Source organism: Eretmochelys imbricata, chromosome 4, assembly GCF_965152235.1.
Source record: "Eretmochelys imbricata isolate rEreImb1 chromosome 4, rEreImb1.hap1, whole genome shotgun sequence".
Lineage (NCBI taxonomy): Eukaryota > Metazoa > Chordata > Testudines > Cheloniidae > Eretmochelys > Eretmochelys imbricata.
In genome coordinates, this window is record NC_135575.1 from 57906781 (window position 1) to 57923708 (window position 16928).

Below are 16928 nucleotides of genomic sequence, written 5' to 3' on the forward strand. Positions count from 1 at the left end.
TAATTGATACAAGCAGTTACTTGTGCTTACCACATACATATATTTTAAATACAGCTTTTCAATATTTAATATTTTTAAAGTATATTTTTCAGCATTGTACACAGCACACTAGGAACTCATCTCCCACTAATTAATGAAGGTTTCACACATCACTTGTGTAGAGCTAAAACTGTACACCTTACGGATTGTCTGGTCAGAAAAGTGAGTGTTTGAAGGCACCTTCTTCATCAACAATATATGTGCTTTCAGCATGTTTTCAAGTCATAGTGTTTAATTTCACTGACAAAGGCTCCAATCCTTAAGATACTAGAATGGGACTCAGCAGATCTGGATTCAATTCCCAGCTCTGCTACAGACTTTCCATGTGATCTTGGATGACAATCTCCATTTGCCTCATCTGTAAAAGGGGGATAATTATAAGGGTTTTGTGAGGATAAATTAATAATGTTTCTGAGGTGTTCAGATATTATGGAGATGGGAATCATATCAGTACTTTGCACTAGCACAGAACCCTCTGTGGACTTTCACTGACTTCATATTTCTGTAGTTGCATTTAGTGCATCTATTTGCAAGTTGAGGGGAAAAAAATCCAATTTTATTCCTCCTAGAACTGTAGAGCCAATACAGTGATGGAAGAGACAGCTGAATTCAATTCTCCCCAATATAATTGTCTACAAAATTGTCAGCTAGTTTCTAACGACAAAATCCTTATGACTGCTGATACTGAGAGAGAAATTAAGAGTATTCTAATTTTCCTCTCCTTGCATCACGCCAGGCTTCATTAGTTGGTATAAATATATGTGGTTTATTTGAAAATTGTCATGAATCAGAGGTAATGTAGAAGTTCTTTTCTTCTGCTGGTAAGTGAATAGAACCAGAGAAACACAGAAGTTAAAAATCACGATCTGTTCAACTATTTAATATGATGTTGGGACAGTAAAACAACAGCTGCATTAGTTTAGTTACTGAATCAGAGCTCAGGCAACAAAGTTTCCAGACATACAGAGTGAGGGGGAGGGAACAAACTCCAAATATTGGCACAACTCAGTACAATCTGAGTGTATTACACACTTACAATCTGGGGCAGGTAGTTAACACCCAGAAATCACCATACAGCTACTGAAGTCAAATTACATTTTAATAAGCCAGTAAACAAACAAATAAATAAGTAAAACAATAACTTGTGTTTTTGACAACTTTAACTTCATAGAAGTCCTTTATTTATGCCCCCTGACTGCAAAGTGATCTCCCCAAGCAGACTTCTTACCTGGTGGGGGCCAACTGACTTCAACTTTGTGGGATCATGACCATAATTAGTATGAATTTCCATGGAGAAAAGGAGTGTTGATAGGAAGTGTGAATGATTGCACTGAAAAATGGGGGGGAGAACAGAGATCACAGGAGCAGAAAGTGCGGGATCATCACCTGTGTGCTTGGTGCTGACATGAGCCTTCATATCGGACTCTTCCATGGTGACAAAATCACAGGCTGTGCAGCAAAGAGAAAACATCCATTGCTCTTTATCCACATGAAGGGACATATGACTGACGAACTGGACATTCATCTCGGTCTCAAACCCACAGACGTGACAGCTGCAGACAGAAGGGAATTAAAGAGAAAGAGAAAGAAACATAAAAAAAAAATCCCCATAACAAATGTACAAAGCTTCTGCTCATTTTCATAAGAAAACTCTTGCTTAACTAATTTCTTCTCTTCTCTACTGTTGAATTTTCAATGGAAAATTCTTTTGCCAGCTGAACTGCCTCTGAACCGAGGGCCATGCCAACCTGATTAAAGGGAGGCCCAATGCAACAATCCCAAACATGCTATGATGATGCTCAATAATCATAAAGTTAATTAAAAACTACAGATTCCAGATGCTGCACATCACCTAGCTGAATCCTTTGGGCAATAAGATGCACTGCAGTCTTGCCAAGATGTTTAGTAGGGCTGGTACTCTGAAACTGAGAGTTTGCTGCACTCTCCAGGAGCCATTCTCAAGCCCTGGAAACAGTCCCATGTCAGATCAGGATCTCCTGCAGAACTGCCTGACTTTCTGAGTACAAGCAAGCAAAAATGGGTTCAGGGATTCCTTCTACGTGACTGGACAAAAGCAATTACCACCAATGCAAATAATCAGCACTGATGCAAATTTTACAACTAGCAGAAAACAACAACGATGTTCACAGATAATAGAAAGGAACTTATAGTTTAACTTGTTTTATACTGTTGTTTTAATTGAGGCATTAACACTTAAAACAAAGCCAGAACACTGAAAACAGTTTTGCACTTACAGAGGGATAGATGAGATAATCTAACAGAGCTTGTGTATTTCTGATTTCTATGATTGTAATTAAATCTGTTCCCACCACTTAGATTGAAATAAGAGTGATTTTTGTAATCTATATGTACACTAGGGTTCATATCAAAGCTTGAAGAATATGTGATAGTGCTTACGTCAATAATAAATGCCTGAGCAACACAATTGTATCTGTACCATTCTTTTACCATCATGAGTTTTCCTAATGCTCCTATTCTCACCTTCATAATTTTGGCCTTCTTTATTATATGGAAACATTATTTCACGGGTAGCTGAATTATAAAACATACCTGCCTAAGGCAATCAAAGAGATAAATCAAATAGAGGAAATGTTTATATTTATAACAGAAATTTTAGTTGAAATGATTGAACTAATTGCATCAAGTGGAAGGCACTATAAATTACTGCAAATGTGTATACACACTACTATCCACAAAAGGGAACTTATTAGATGTATGTCGTACATGTGGTAAAAGTTCATGAGGTATTTAAAGGCCTATCTGCCTTTCAAAGCCATTTAAAAAGTGCACAGTCTTTCAAAGTGTCCAGCAAGGCCCAGAAGCATGACATAGCCAGCTGGCTTTTGTTGCTGAACCTAAAGTCAAATGTGGCTAAGCCAAATACTTCAGTCACGTTCTACCTTAGAACAAAAAGGATCATCCTCATAATTTGTCTTTAGCAAGCAGACAGGCATATAAGACATTTGGATTCTGGTCTCTCATGTGTGGCCCTCTACTGGGTCCTCACCTGTAATAATAAGGGTGCTTCTTCCCACTGCCTTCAGAAGTGACAGCGCTGACAATGTCCTCAGTGTCTGTACTCACTAACTTCACAGAATGGACAGTCAGGTGCTGGTTCAGATTAGCACGGCACTTAGCAGCATAGGGGCACAAATGGCATTTGTATTTTCTCTCTTCTGAAAAACAAACAAATCATCTCGAGCGTGTGTATCAGTCTTAAGTGAGATACTTTAAAAACCTCATTTCAAATATGCAACTACACATTGCTTGGGTTAAAAAATCTGAGTAGCTTTTAGAATCATCCAGGCTGACACATTTAGGAGGTTGAAAAACTTCAGAAAGTTATCAGGCTTCACAATAGTAATTTATATAGATGACTCATTTTCAGCTAATTTAGGGGTATTTTTGAAATTTGGTATAATGACTGTATGAAGTTAATACAAAACTTTTTAGGCTGTGGAAAACTGGTGTAACTGCAGCTCTGAGAACTGCCCCTCAGCTACTATAGATTCAGGTCAATAATGTGCCATTCATTTCTTCACCTAGCACTATTTTTTTCTGTAGGGTTTTAGTTCTTGAAGGTGGTTGTGTGCATATTATCTATCTTTCTATCTATGGTTTTTGATGCTTATTTACCAAAACTTGGAGAAAAGAGTCCATGGAGGTAGTCAAGTTCTGAGCACAAGTCAGCCAAAACCCCTTGAAGAATAATAAAACAAATCCAAACCAAACTCCTCGGCAGTTTCTGATGCTTCACAATTTTTTATTAACATCTCTAAATCTTGGCAACAAAGTCATCGCACACAGCAGGTCTTATTTTGTATTTACTTGATTAAAAAAAACAACCAAACATTAAATTGCCTTTAAAACCTTTCCTCTTTAAGAAGAGTTGCTTCGCTTTTGGAATACAATAATACAATGTGCAAGTGCTAACAAAGAGAAATTCAGAATCCGAAGAAGACAAAAATCACAAAACCGTAGAAAACACCATTTGGGGGTTTTCTAGCATGGCCATACTGTATATACCAGCATTATGCTAACAATATTTTTCAGCACTATGTCTGACATTTTTGCTTCCTAATCTTATTAATCTGTGCATTGCATCTCAACACATTTGTCCTTTGGCCTGAGTTTGAGACATTCTCCCAAAAAAGCTTGCACTATACACTGGCTGCAACATCTGGTTAGGCAAATCCTCTGTATAAAACTACTGGGCATGGAGTCAGATCCTCAGATGACTTTAATAGATCTAGCTCCATTGACTTTATGGAAAAGGGTGTTGTAGAAAAGAGTCATCCTCTACTATCTTAACTTGAGCTAACAGTTCATGAAGGTGAACATCCCAGAGGCTAACTAATATCTGAAACACTATGAGCTTTTTCCTCTGCTGGTCACTAATGTTTAAAGAGCCTGCCATATAAACAAAAAAACAAAACAAAATACAACTTTCCTCCTCTCTTTAGAACCCTGTTTACAGGCTTGCTTAATTGGTGGTAACCAAAAGGTAGTTTGATATTGTCAGAACCTGGCAACTGGACAAATCTCCATTTAACCATTTGTTTTCTAAAATGGATGATGGTTGGGCCATAATGAGTTAGGTTAGCTTCTTGAATCTTTAGCCCAGTTCTACTTGTCTTCATCCCAAGTGAAGGGAACAGAGGATGTCTCTTTCCACTACACCTTGCAGTGAAACTTGCATCATGTTTTTCTTGCAACAAACTTGCATGACACTGTAAATGAGAACGCCAAAATGTTTGATTTACCTGTGTGCAGTGAGAGATGTCGGGACAATGTCTGCTGTCGGCCAAATACTTTTCCACACACGTCACAGGGAAAGAGTTGGTCATTGAATTTCCAAGATGGCAATCCGTTTCCTGCATCCAGCCCTATCCTTTCTGTGTCTATTCCAAAAATGCATAAATACAAAGTCTTATTTTAACAACTTAAAGAACTGTTAGATTTCACTGTATGGACTACTTCCATGTGTCATGTAAAAGAGAACACTCTTAACTCTACTTTGCTGTTCATGGCGCATGAGTTCACATGAACTCTGAAGCAGAGATTAATTTAATCTGTAACCTAAACTGCAAATATTCCTCTGCTCCACGGTCCATAGCATTTTGAGTTTCTGATACAAAATCCCAAAGCAGGGCTTCCACAGAACCAGAACACCCTTGGGGACTCTGGCAGAACACGAAAAAAAAAAGCAATGTTACAGATGACATTATAAGAATAGTATAGACAGGTAGCAATAATCTGATAAAACCTCAAATCCATCATAAAACTAAGAAAACAAAAAGGCAACAAAAGATGCTTTTTTGTTTTGTTTTTATCCCTACAAAGTCAACAAACTGGCTGCTGTACAGACTACTCTAAGGCAACTGAGTCTCCACCACATCAGTGTTACTCCACTCATCTAGTATACAAGGAATTTTGCAACACAATATGGACTGTAATTTTTTTCCATCAAAAGCCTGTTGTAGATCTGACTATTTTGTATGGCATCTTTCCAACAAACTGTATTGCAGAACACTTCAGAGTTACTATAAAGTTGAAGAGGCAAACCATAAATAGTAGAGGAAGAGGTACAGGCAAGACAGAGCAGAGAAAAGCACTGATTTTTTCTAAATACATCATTTCACCGGTCTTCTCACTTCCCCTCAGCGTTTGTCGGGTCTCTCTTTTGAGGCAGTGGTAAGTTTTACACTAATTTTTATTATTCACTTTCTCAGGCAATGTTTTCAAACATTTTCATTTTTATTGGCTTACTTCTTTGGGGAAGTTTTGACACCTGGTCAGTTCAAAACTGATTGGAATGTTGCAAAGGCAGCAGCTAAGCTAAGAGAGCAAAGCATGATCATCAACTGATGAAAGCTGAATTGTGTTCCATCCTGCTCCCAGGGCCCTTAGGGATCAGAAACTTTCAACAGCTTGGAGAGTTCTGCTTTTCTTGCACTAAGAAGCTGAGGACCAGGAGTGAGTCATCTTTAGAGAAGAGGGAGTTTTAACTACTTTAAGACTAGATGAAATCTCCATTGGTGAAAGTCTGTTCCAGATGACAGAAAATGCAGAGGTGAAGGCTCTCATACCACCAGACTCAGGGGAGGGATAGAGAAAAGGGCAGTTTTAGATCCCAGGGAATGAGGGGGAGTAGAAATAGATAATGTTCACAAGATAAGTTAGAGCAGCAAGGATATAGAGGGCAATTTTGAACTGGATTCTAGAACAAATGGAGAGCTTGAGGACAGTGGTGATGTCATCTTGCTGCTTCGTACGAGGGTTGCCAGGTGTCCAGTTTTAGACCGGAACCCCCGGTTGAAAAGGGACCCTGGAGCCTCTGGTCAGCACCACTGAGCGGCCTGTTAAAAGTCCGGTCGGTGCCACGGTGGGGCTAAGGCAGGCTCCCTGCCTGCCATGACTCTTTTGGCTCCCAGAAGCAGTGGCATGTTCCTCCTCTGGCTCCTACGAGTAGGGGCAGCCATGGGGGCTCCGCATGCTGCTCCCATTGGCCAGGAACCATGGCCAATGGGAGCTGCAGGGGCGGAACCTGCGGACGAGGCAGCATGCAGAGCCGCCTGGCTGCACCTCTGTATAGGAACCGGAGTGGGGACATGCCACTGCTTCCAGCAGCTGCTTCAGGTAAGTGCTGCCCAGATCCTGCACCCCTGACCCCCTCCTGTACCCGAACCCCCTGCCCCAGCCCTGATCTCCCTCCCACCCTCCAAATCCCTCGGTCCCAACCCAGAGCACCCTCCTACACCCCAAACTCCTCATCCCCAGGCCAACCCCAGAGTCTGCACCCCTAGCCCTCACACACCCCAGTTCCCTGCCCCAGCCTAGAGCCCCCTCCCATGCCCTGAACCCCTAATTTCTGGCCCCACCCCAGAACCCGCACTCCCAGCCCAGAGCCCATACTCCCTCTCACACCCCAGCCCCTACCTCAGCCCGGAGCCCCCTCCAATACTCTGAACCATCTGCTCCACCCCCAGCTCGGAGCCCCCTCCTTGACCCCAAACCCATCATCCCTGGCCCGACCCCAGAGCCCGCACCCCAGCCAGAGTCCTCAACCCTCCTGTATCTTAACCCACTGCCTCAGTCTGCAGCCCCCTCCCACACCCTGAACTCCTCATTTCTGGCCCTACCCCAGAGCCTGCAACCTCAGGCTGGAGCCCTCACCCCCTCCTGCACCCCAACCCCCTGAGCCAGCCTGATGAAAACGAGTGAGTAAGTGAGGGTGCGGGAGAGCGAGAGACAGAGGGAGGGGGGATGGAATGAGTGGGGATCAGAGCCTCAGATAAGGGGCGGGACAAGGGTGTTCGGTTTTGTGGGAGTAGAAAATTGGCAACCCTACTTCGTACACGTCAGAAGCTGAGCATCAGCATGTTATATCAGAGGAGACGCTTTTATACAATACCTCATTAAGCTTGAGCAGGAGGACTTCTATACTTAGAAGTTCACAAAATCAAAGAAGGAAAATGTATTCAGTAATATTCCAGATACAACACAGACAGATTGTGTTCTTTCTTTGTTTAAGGACCATAATTTCCAGTCAGGGTCCCCTTGACTAAAAGGCCAGGATTCAGTGGGACTTTCTCCTATATTCTACACCATCTGTGGGATTCTGGATGTATCATGTGACTAGCTCACAAGTCAAGGACTATAGAACTGGTATGTGTTTATTTAGAGCAATAGAGGAAATCTGGTTTGGGATTTCCTGTTAAACGGGAGCAGGAGGAGGAAAATATAGTATGACTCACCCAGGAGTGGAGGTGAGGCACAAAGGCTGAGACATTGTAATGTCCTGTAGGGCTCAAGTTACCACTGCAGGTCCCTGTATGCACAAAGCAATGAGGCACTGAACCATGAGCAGTAAACATCACACTAGCACTGGTGATGCTCCCATGAACAAAAGCCCCCTGCAGTTGCAGGTTTGGCCTCCTTATCTGTGCCAATTCTGCTTCCATTTATAGAATAGAGCTGGCTGGGCAGCTTTTCAGTTGAATGAAAAATTAATTCCAATACTTGACAAGTTAAGTAATAACAGAAAGGCTCTTTATTTGGGAGGGGGTAGTTATGGAGTTATTATAGCATGTTTTATTGGAGGTCACATCTGTCAGCATCACCACAGCTACATGTTGTTGGTTTGGGTTTTTTTTTTGTTTCTGCTATGATCCCATATCTATTTGTACAACAGGGACTTGATATTTGATAGAGGCCTTTGGATGCTACTATAATATAAATAACAAACAATTTTTTCTAGTGAGAGGACTCATGAATCTGTGAAATCAGTCATTTTGTAAAAATTAATACGAAAAAGAATGCAGACCTTATGTGTCACAATGTCCAAGAACATCAATAAACAACTCATTTGATTATATTCTTGAGCTCAAAACAATGAACATTTTGACACTGCAGCAATGCTATGGATATTTTAGTAGAGCTTTCAGAGTACATAATGAAAACAGCGCTTCAAAAGGGGAATATGGTCATAATTATAAGAAAAGGTCAAGAATGTGCAGGTTTCTTCAATAGCGTCACAACAAAAATGAATTAATTGGGACACACACTAAACAAGCAGACTCAAATAGAAGTAAATACATCTCTTAACAATTCCTTCCAGTATTAGTCACTGGCCTTCTTTTATCTCTCAAGAAGCTGATATACAATATCCTGTTCCCTATGCTGGATTTATATCTATCAGAGTTGTGGGAAACTCATAGAAAGCCTGAAAAATATCCATTTTCAGATTATCCAGAGCTGTTAAAAACTAGTTCCATTTATGTAGAATAGGATACTTTTGATGCTTTTAATTATTTAGTTTTATTTTAAAGCTATACTGCTGGGTTGCAACTTTCAGTGATTTTTCTTCAGTAGTTGCTGACTTGCTTTCCTGGCTAGGATACTGCAAAGTATTCTAGTCAGCGTGCCCCTTACTTTAGCTATCATGACTAAAGTAAGCATCTGGTGCAATGTGGTGCTGACCACCTCCCACAAGGTTCTTTGAGCTCTTCACTCCCATAGAAATCAATCACTGAGTGATTTCATGCTGTGAAAGGACACTATTTGTCATCCATGGTAACCAAAGCTCTTTGTTCAAAGAACAGGTACAGCAAACTTTCCCACAACCTTCCTGTAATTTACCTCACCAACGACCTGAAGAGTCACTTCTGGGAGTGAGTGGATAGTTCAGTCATCATATCCACTCAATTCTTGGTTCCTTTGTGGGACGGCAAATAGGGGTTGCTGATTAGTGCCAGTTGTGATGGTTATTTTTCTGAAGTGGGTATGTATGTACCAACTCAAATACGACAGTATTATAGTAGATATCTTACAGATACTTTAGACAGAGGATCATTCAGTCAGACAGGAAGGAACTGGATTGATACCAACTGATGTTGCATAACAAATCATCATTATATGGAAGGCTTCCCACGGAAATCCATCCTTCATCAAATTATCAAACTGTTCCCTCACTAAACTCCAAAATAAATTTTTCCCACATTGTGTACAAAATACTGATAGTACTATAGATAGGGAGAAAGACAGGCTCATCTGTTGATTGAAAAGGTACTGTAGACACTGGGTGAGTAGAGAACCCAGTCTAACAGTCATTTTTCTTTTGCAATTTCTTTGAATCCGTAATTGTTTTGTATGCCAAGAAATCCTTACCTTTTTAAAAATAGGTAAGCGTGTTTGGTGCAAGATTTCTGATTTAAATCCGTATTTAATAGCAAAAATGCTGCTGGAAAAAGAGCAAAGTGAAAGGCAAATTTCAAACTTTTAAGTGAAAATAGAACTTATGTAAAATACTGATGTTCCCAAATCAGAATATACTATTACGTGTAGACTTAAGAGTTAAAAATGTTTTAAAACAAAGTACTCTTGGTGAAATGCAAGGTTTCTAAGTACTACTGAAATTCATAATTTTAAAAAGTAATAATACAGAGAGTTCTCAACTCATGGATTTAAAATGGTTTTAAAATGTAAATGTATGGAATTAAGACTACACACTGTGTACCACGTTAAATAATTAATGTGTTACTTTAAAAAGCTGAATTTGAATCTTCAATAAATTTCTTGATAAAAAAAGTAGTAAAATTTGTTAGCAACATTTCTGTCCTTTATGCGACACCCAGATGTCATTTTGCCACCAATCCTAGTAATTGCATACCGACAAGCAGTGTAAGGCTGATGGTCTGAAAAAAGGCTAGAAGAAGGTGGGAGAAAGCACAAGTCAGTATTATAACTGCAGAAATTTGCCCCATTATACCAAATATTTCATGTAAATTCAATGGATGTTTCATGTATATTGGCAAGCTTGGTTTTGCATCCTCAAATTAATGACATCAGTATGGATAGCATATTCCACCATCCTTTATAAAGAGCCTTTAACTTGACTTTTGCTTGAGAAATGCTGAGAGAGGCTGCTTCATTTGGTTGAAGCTATAAGCAAAGAAGAGAACAAAGTGTGACCTGAGTACATAAATAACTGTCCAGATTCACTAAATCAGCATTGTAATCACTGCTGGTAGTTCACAAAAGGGAATGTGCCGACTCTGGTTTTAGACTATGAGACACGATAAAAGAAAATAATCAAACTTTCGCTTTACTTAGCTTTTTAGCTGTTTTTACATTATTGCTTCACAATGTTTTAACTGTATTATATTTTAAGCTATTGTATAGCACCAGCATTACCTTGATGGGGGAAGACAGTGAGGATGCTTTATAAATAAAATTATTATAAAAGAATAAAGCTTTGGGTCACCAAAAAAAAAAAAAGTCACATGAAGGAGAAATTAGTGTTTATACTTTTGGTTGTTTCACTAGCTATACCGTCTCTCATCCTAAACCCCATGTAAATGGCTGCTTCAACTGGTTCCATTTCAAACCTCCATGCAGTCACAAGTAATCAAAGATTCCATGTTCTACAAGCAGTGGTCCTAGCAGTGCAAAGCAATCTGCATGGGCAGACCCTTGTGTCCATGTAGAGGCCCACTTGAATGAATTATAAGGGTTTTCCTGTGCTAAAAATACCCCCTGAAAAGGTTGAAATTAAAGATGCTGATGAAACCTAACAGGCGCTTTTAGCATTTACAATATCATAATTCCTCTGAAACTGTGTATCATTTTTTATATTTAGGAAGCATTTGGGGTTGTTGATATAAGGTTACAACTTCAGGATGGGTTCCACACAAGCAGACCCACTCCACATGGTCAAGTGGAAGCCAGGACAGTGACTTTGAATCATAGAATCATAGAATATCAGAGTTGGAAGGGACCTCAGGAGGTCATCTAGTCCAACCCCCTGCCCAGAGCAGGACCAATCCCCAACTAAATCATCCCAGACAGGGCTTTGTCAAGCCTGACCTTAAAAACTTCTAAGGAAGGGGATTCCACCACCTCCCTAGGTAACGCATTCCAGTGTTTCACCACCCTCCTAGTGAAAAAGCTTTTCCTAATATCCAACCTAAATCTCCCCCACTGCAACTTGAGACCATTACTCCTTGTCCTGTCATCTGCTATCACTGAGAATAGTCTAGATCCATCCTCTTTGGATCCACCTTTCAGGTAGTTAAAAGCAGCTATCAAATCCCCCCTCATTCTTCTCTTCCGTAGACTAAACAATCCCAGTTCCCTCAGCCTCTCCTCATAAGATGAGGTTGTGACGAAGTGGGACTGTTCTTAATGTTTCCTCTGAATAGTGTGGGGGTGCCTCAGTTTCCCCTATGCAGTTCTTAAGTATCTAGGTGGTGGGGTAGGGGTGTATGATCATTGCAGAGCCCTAGAGGGCAGGTGTGTGCAGGAGTCTGGACACAGAGAATGGCTGACACCCTGTTTCCTGGCAACTGATGGCCTGGGCCCTTCCCCCCTGCAAGGTGAGAGCTAAAGGGTTGGAGAACAAAGGAATCAGGTGACCTCCTGGCCCGGGAAAGGGGAAAGCCCAGAGGAGGTGGGGCTGGAGGGAGTTTCAGTTGGGGGCTAGCTGGGACATGGAGTGAAGTGCAGACGTGGTTGTCTGGCTCACTGCCCCCCAAAATGGACCCAGCTGAGGGGTCCTGTTCTCTGCACCTGCAAGCTCTGTGTTAGACCATGTTCCTGTCGTCTAATAAACCTCTGTTTTACTGGCTGGCTGAGAGTCACGTCTGACTGCGAAGTTGGGGTGCAGGACCCTCTGGCTTCCCCAGGAGCCCCACCTGAGTGGACTCGCTGTGGGAAGCGCACAGAGGGGCAGAGGATGCTGAATGCTCCGAGGTCAGACCCAGGAACGTGGAAGCTGTGTAAGCTGTTTGTCCTGAAGACAGGCTGCTCACAGAAAGGCGACTGCCCCAGAGTCCTGACTGGCTTCATGTGGAGCAGTTCCAGAGCATCGCCCAGGGACTCCGTGACAGAGGTGAAGGTCAGAAAGAGAACATTATGATGGAGAGATCAGAGAAGGAGCAGTGCTTAGTGAAAACAAGATTGAGTGAGTGGCCATTTTCATCAGTCCCGTTGAAGGTTAAATGAGGAGGTGAGAGCCAGGTGTCAAGAGAGTAGGTCAGCATGGAAGTTGAAGTAACCAAGAACAAGACAGAGAGGGAGAGATGGATATCAAATTCCGAACAGAAGGCACAAGATGGAGGGAAAAGGAAGGGAAAAGATACTTTAAGAGAATGAGTAGGAAGTGAGGAGAAGATGGAAATGGCAGAAGTGGGGGAGTAGGAGATCAACAGTAGAGCTATGCGAATAACAGATTTTTCAATTCACTGGCAATTATGAAAAACTGAACAGACATTTCATTGTGGGCCAAACAAAAAATATTTTTTAAAAAATTTTTAGTGAATCAAAAAATTTTAAAAAAATTAAATGTTATTTTGAGTCGACCCAAAACAAAAAGTTTCAATATTTGAGAATTTTTTTAATTTCACTTTTAGTTTTCAATAATTTTAAAGGAAATTTTGAAACAAAAAGTTATTTTGAATTGAAAACTCAAAATTCAGTTTAGAAAACGTTGAAACTAAAAATTTAGATTTTTTTTGAAATTTTTTAATATTTTTTTTAAAACTAAAACAATTTGGCAAAATTGATGCAAATCTGCCAAATGTTTTAGTGTCACCAAATCTGCGTTTTTCACCGAGAAAAGTTTTGGTCAAAATTTTTTGCCCAGATCTACTCAACACACCCACCACATTTCTTATGGAACAACTCAGGGCAACGTGTGTGAAAGAGAAGCCACTTTGGGACAAAGCAGCTGGAGAAGCAGTGTCAAATAGGTGACTAGGTTTCTGTGAGTGCACGGAGATAGAGGTCTGAAAACAGGGGTAGCACAGGTAGCTACTGTGCATGCTTCCCATGCAAGTGTGATTCAGCTCTGAGCTGAAGGGCCACTTTGGACCAAAACAAATATTTCACAGAGGTCACTTGAACAGCCATCAAATAACTTTTGGTTCCTTCAGATGCCTCCTATTTACCATTCAAAGAGGACAGAATACACTGTACATAGTGTTGCATCTGTATCACCGAGGCTTGTACCACTTGAAAGCCTACTTCTGTTTCTTTATGTTTTAAAGATGAAAAGTTTAATAAAAGTTTTATTCAGAAAAATAGTTGTAATATTCAACCAGTCAAGTAAACATTGCTTTAAAAACATGCATTTGGAAATTCTCCTCTCCACTCTTATCACTGCACTCAACTAAGATATTTCATTGGCTCTCTGTTTTTGTGCAGTGCCTCATTTGAGATTTTTTTTTTGCTTTAGAAATTTCCACTTACATGCTCATCCATCTTCTGTGCCAATAGCACAGTACTTAAAAGCTGACTAGAGAACTCCTTTCCTGAACTATGCAATTAAAGTACCACTGCAAATTTGGTCCCTAAAAGCCCACAAACCTCTTACAAGCTTAATAATATATTGACTGTATGAAGTTGCATCTTCTCCAAATACAATACATCTTACTCTCATTCCCCCACTCACTGTCAAAGTGATTCTACCTGCACTGCCAACAATTATGTTGCTAGTAATCCAGTTAAAATAAATTGTGGATTCTATCCAGTTCCTTTATAAAATATGCTCTCCTATTTACCTACTGTAATTGTGGCCCTGGGTGAACGCTGTTTTCATTTATCATTGTCACTACCACACTGAACTAACTAGTACTTTATTTTTGGATAATATTTTTCATTGTGAACATAATCATTCATGGAATCTTGTTTTATGTGATCAATCTGTTACGAGCAACTTTGATTTTTTTTACTTTAAACTCTCATATGCATCTCCATAATTTTTTTTTTAAAGAGATCCTATTTCTTAACCTCACTTCAGTTGAAATACTACAAGTTTGTTTGTCTCCTTAATATTTTTGTTATGCTTTTTGTAATTATAAAAACATTCAGTATTGTCACCTGCAATATTTTTTAGTCACAATGCATGTCAGATAAGAATGGTTGTTAAGGGGATGTCAAGTTTCCATTTTTACTAATTTATCATCCAAATATAATAATCTTTGATCCATCTGGTAGAAGGAGAAAAAACTCATTGCTAAATAAAACAATTTAATTAATTAAACCTTAGTGGATACTCTTAAGGTTTTTGAAATGTTTTTGCAAATAATTATCATTACCATAGAAATTCGGTGAATATCAAAGTAATGTTATTATGGTTGTCTGACTGACCACAAAGATCCTTACTTGATAGAGCTAAATAAGACGACTATTTGTATGTCCATAGTATGATACTTCTAAGTTTTACATATGGTATTTCTAAAATTGCCTGGTACTAGGTGTGGAAGTATTGGACTAAGGAGCCAACATGCCCCTCACAAGGCAGCATTAACTTTATGCACTGAGGTACTCCAAATGAACAACAGAATTGCCCAAAAGTGTTTGAAGAAGTCACTGAAAAGTGATAGATAAAGATGTCTATTTCCAGGAGGGGAGATAATGAGGAGATGGAACTTTAATGAACTTCAGATAGGAGTCAGGAAAAACATGCAGCCAACTATCTGCTCAAGCAAAGTGGTTGGATGAGACAACGAAAGGTGGGAGCAGAAATCCACCACCACACACACCAGGGATAGGCCAGGTTGCTAGAAAATGGAAGTTCACAAAGATGGTGACAAACATAAGAGCTGGAATCCGAATAAAACAGGAGGTAGACTAGGAGACAGGAGGCAGAGGAAATTACAGCAACATAGGTGAGCCTAAGACGAGAGGACTTATTTTCTCTTGTCCTTAAACAGCATTTCTACATAAACTTCACTTGTAATACAAATAATTTTTCACCTAAGCAGCAAGGTTTATGGTAACCTTAAACTGAATACCACAACTTTGAGATTTGCTTTTATTTTAACCGATTCTCTCTTTTTTTCCATATTGGATAAATTTGTTGATTTAAGCAGTATAAAGTTACTGGCTGTTATCTATGCAGAGGCAAATAATCCTTTGACTTCTGAGGAGAGGCAGAGGGATATCTGACCCTAAAACTAGGTTGAGTTCTCAGTTGCCAAAAATGAAACACAAGTTGCCTTTGGTGCTTTGTCTGAAGTTGGACTGAACCAACAGACAAGAATAAAGACTCAGGAGGATAGCTAAGCCTTGATGGACAAAAGTGGCAATTATCTAGCTGAAAAGGAGAAATATTTTAATGTGACCATTGTAAAACTATTGAACAGACCTATGAGTCTCATGGTACATCATATCACATCCTGTAAAATGTACCGAAGTGACAAACAAAAACCTAGCAAGTACTTTTCAAATTTTGAGATTTTATTTTTTAAACTGTGAGTTTTCAAAAACAAATACAAAACTATTTGCCCCATCTCTCTCTCTTCAAAACTTGCTTTTAAAGAGAGTCATTTAAAATCCAATATGAACAAATAGGGGATGAAGTGAAACTTTTTTCCAGTTTGCTTCTCACACTGATGTGAGTTTCAAATGATTGCAGGAATATGAAGTGAAGCCATCAAGGTTTTTTTCTGGTTTGAAGATAAATCATGAAAAACCACTCATTTTAGAGAGGTTTCCCATACTTTAAATCAGTCCAAGTTCATGAATCTTGGTGAAGCTAGTCTCAGTTGCAGGTTTTAAACAAACCCTGAAACAGAGATAATTCTGCTGTAGTTCCTTTACAGAAACTAGTTTTTACAGCAAACGTAATAACCTCTTTTCATCAACTTCAGACTGCATATAACATGGAAGAGGCCCCAAATTCAACCATATATTGTACTGCCCTCTTCAATGTGAGTCATAAACAGGACTGCCTTCTCAGAAACGTCAGTCTTTACCAAGACAAAAGGAAAAGGCAATGTAAAATGTATGACATATACTAAGGTCAGATGGGCACTGGTCATGAAAAGTAACACTGATAGCAAAAACATCGTCAACCAGAAGTCCTTTCAGATCACTGCATTGGCTTCAGAAGTTTATCTAACACCTTTACCATCATTAATGACGGTCATGATGTGGAAGGTCAATCAGTCTGACATTTCATTTTCTAACTGTAGCAGAAACAATTCCCCCGGGGGGAGGGGAGGGGAGAGGGGAATGGAAATTGAATTAGTTTTTCATTGAGGGAATTGTGTCATTACAAAATCAGGAAAATGGGTGAAACTGATGAAAAATCCTCTTTTCCTTCCAACATATATGCTTTTAAAAGCTTAACTGATCACTGCTGACAAATTGGACAATCAATCATCTGAGTAACAAAAAATGTCATTCTCTTTGCCTTATTCTAAAAAAGTATTGTATGTCTTAAAAAAAGAGAGTATGTATCCATTCCCAACACAGAACCTGAAACTGTTCTCTGTTCTTCTTGCATGTTTCAATTTATTTTAACTTTATTGTATGGATGGGATTTCTTCTTTAAAATATCTTCACTACAACCATAAGGGAGA

General features: G+C 39.7%; 1 protein-coding gene across 1 annotated transcript in view; it reads right to left on the bottom strand.

Moving 5' to 3' along the window:
* ZNF827 (zinc finger protein 827) overlaps positions 1 to 16928 on the bottom strand; it is a 134175-nt gene that overhangs the window by 8946 nt on the left and 108301 nt on the right. The window contains exons 9-11 of the mRNA XM_077814457.1: positions 4824 to 4961; positions 3068 to 3236; positions 1426 to 1592 (exon numbers count right to left, since the gene is read on the bottom strand). Coding sequence (XP_077670583.1) covers positions 1426 to 1592; positions 3068 to 3236; positions 4824 to 4961 — 474 coding nt within the window. The remainder of the gene's footprint in view (positions 1 to 1425; positions 1593 to 3067; positions 3237 to 4823; positions 4962 to 16928) is intronic.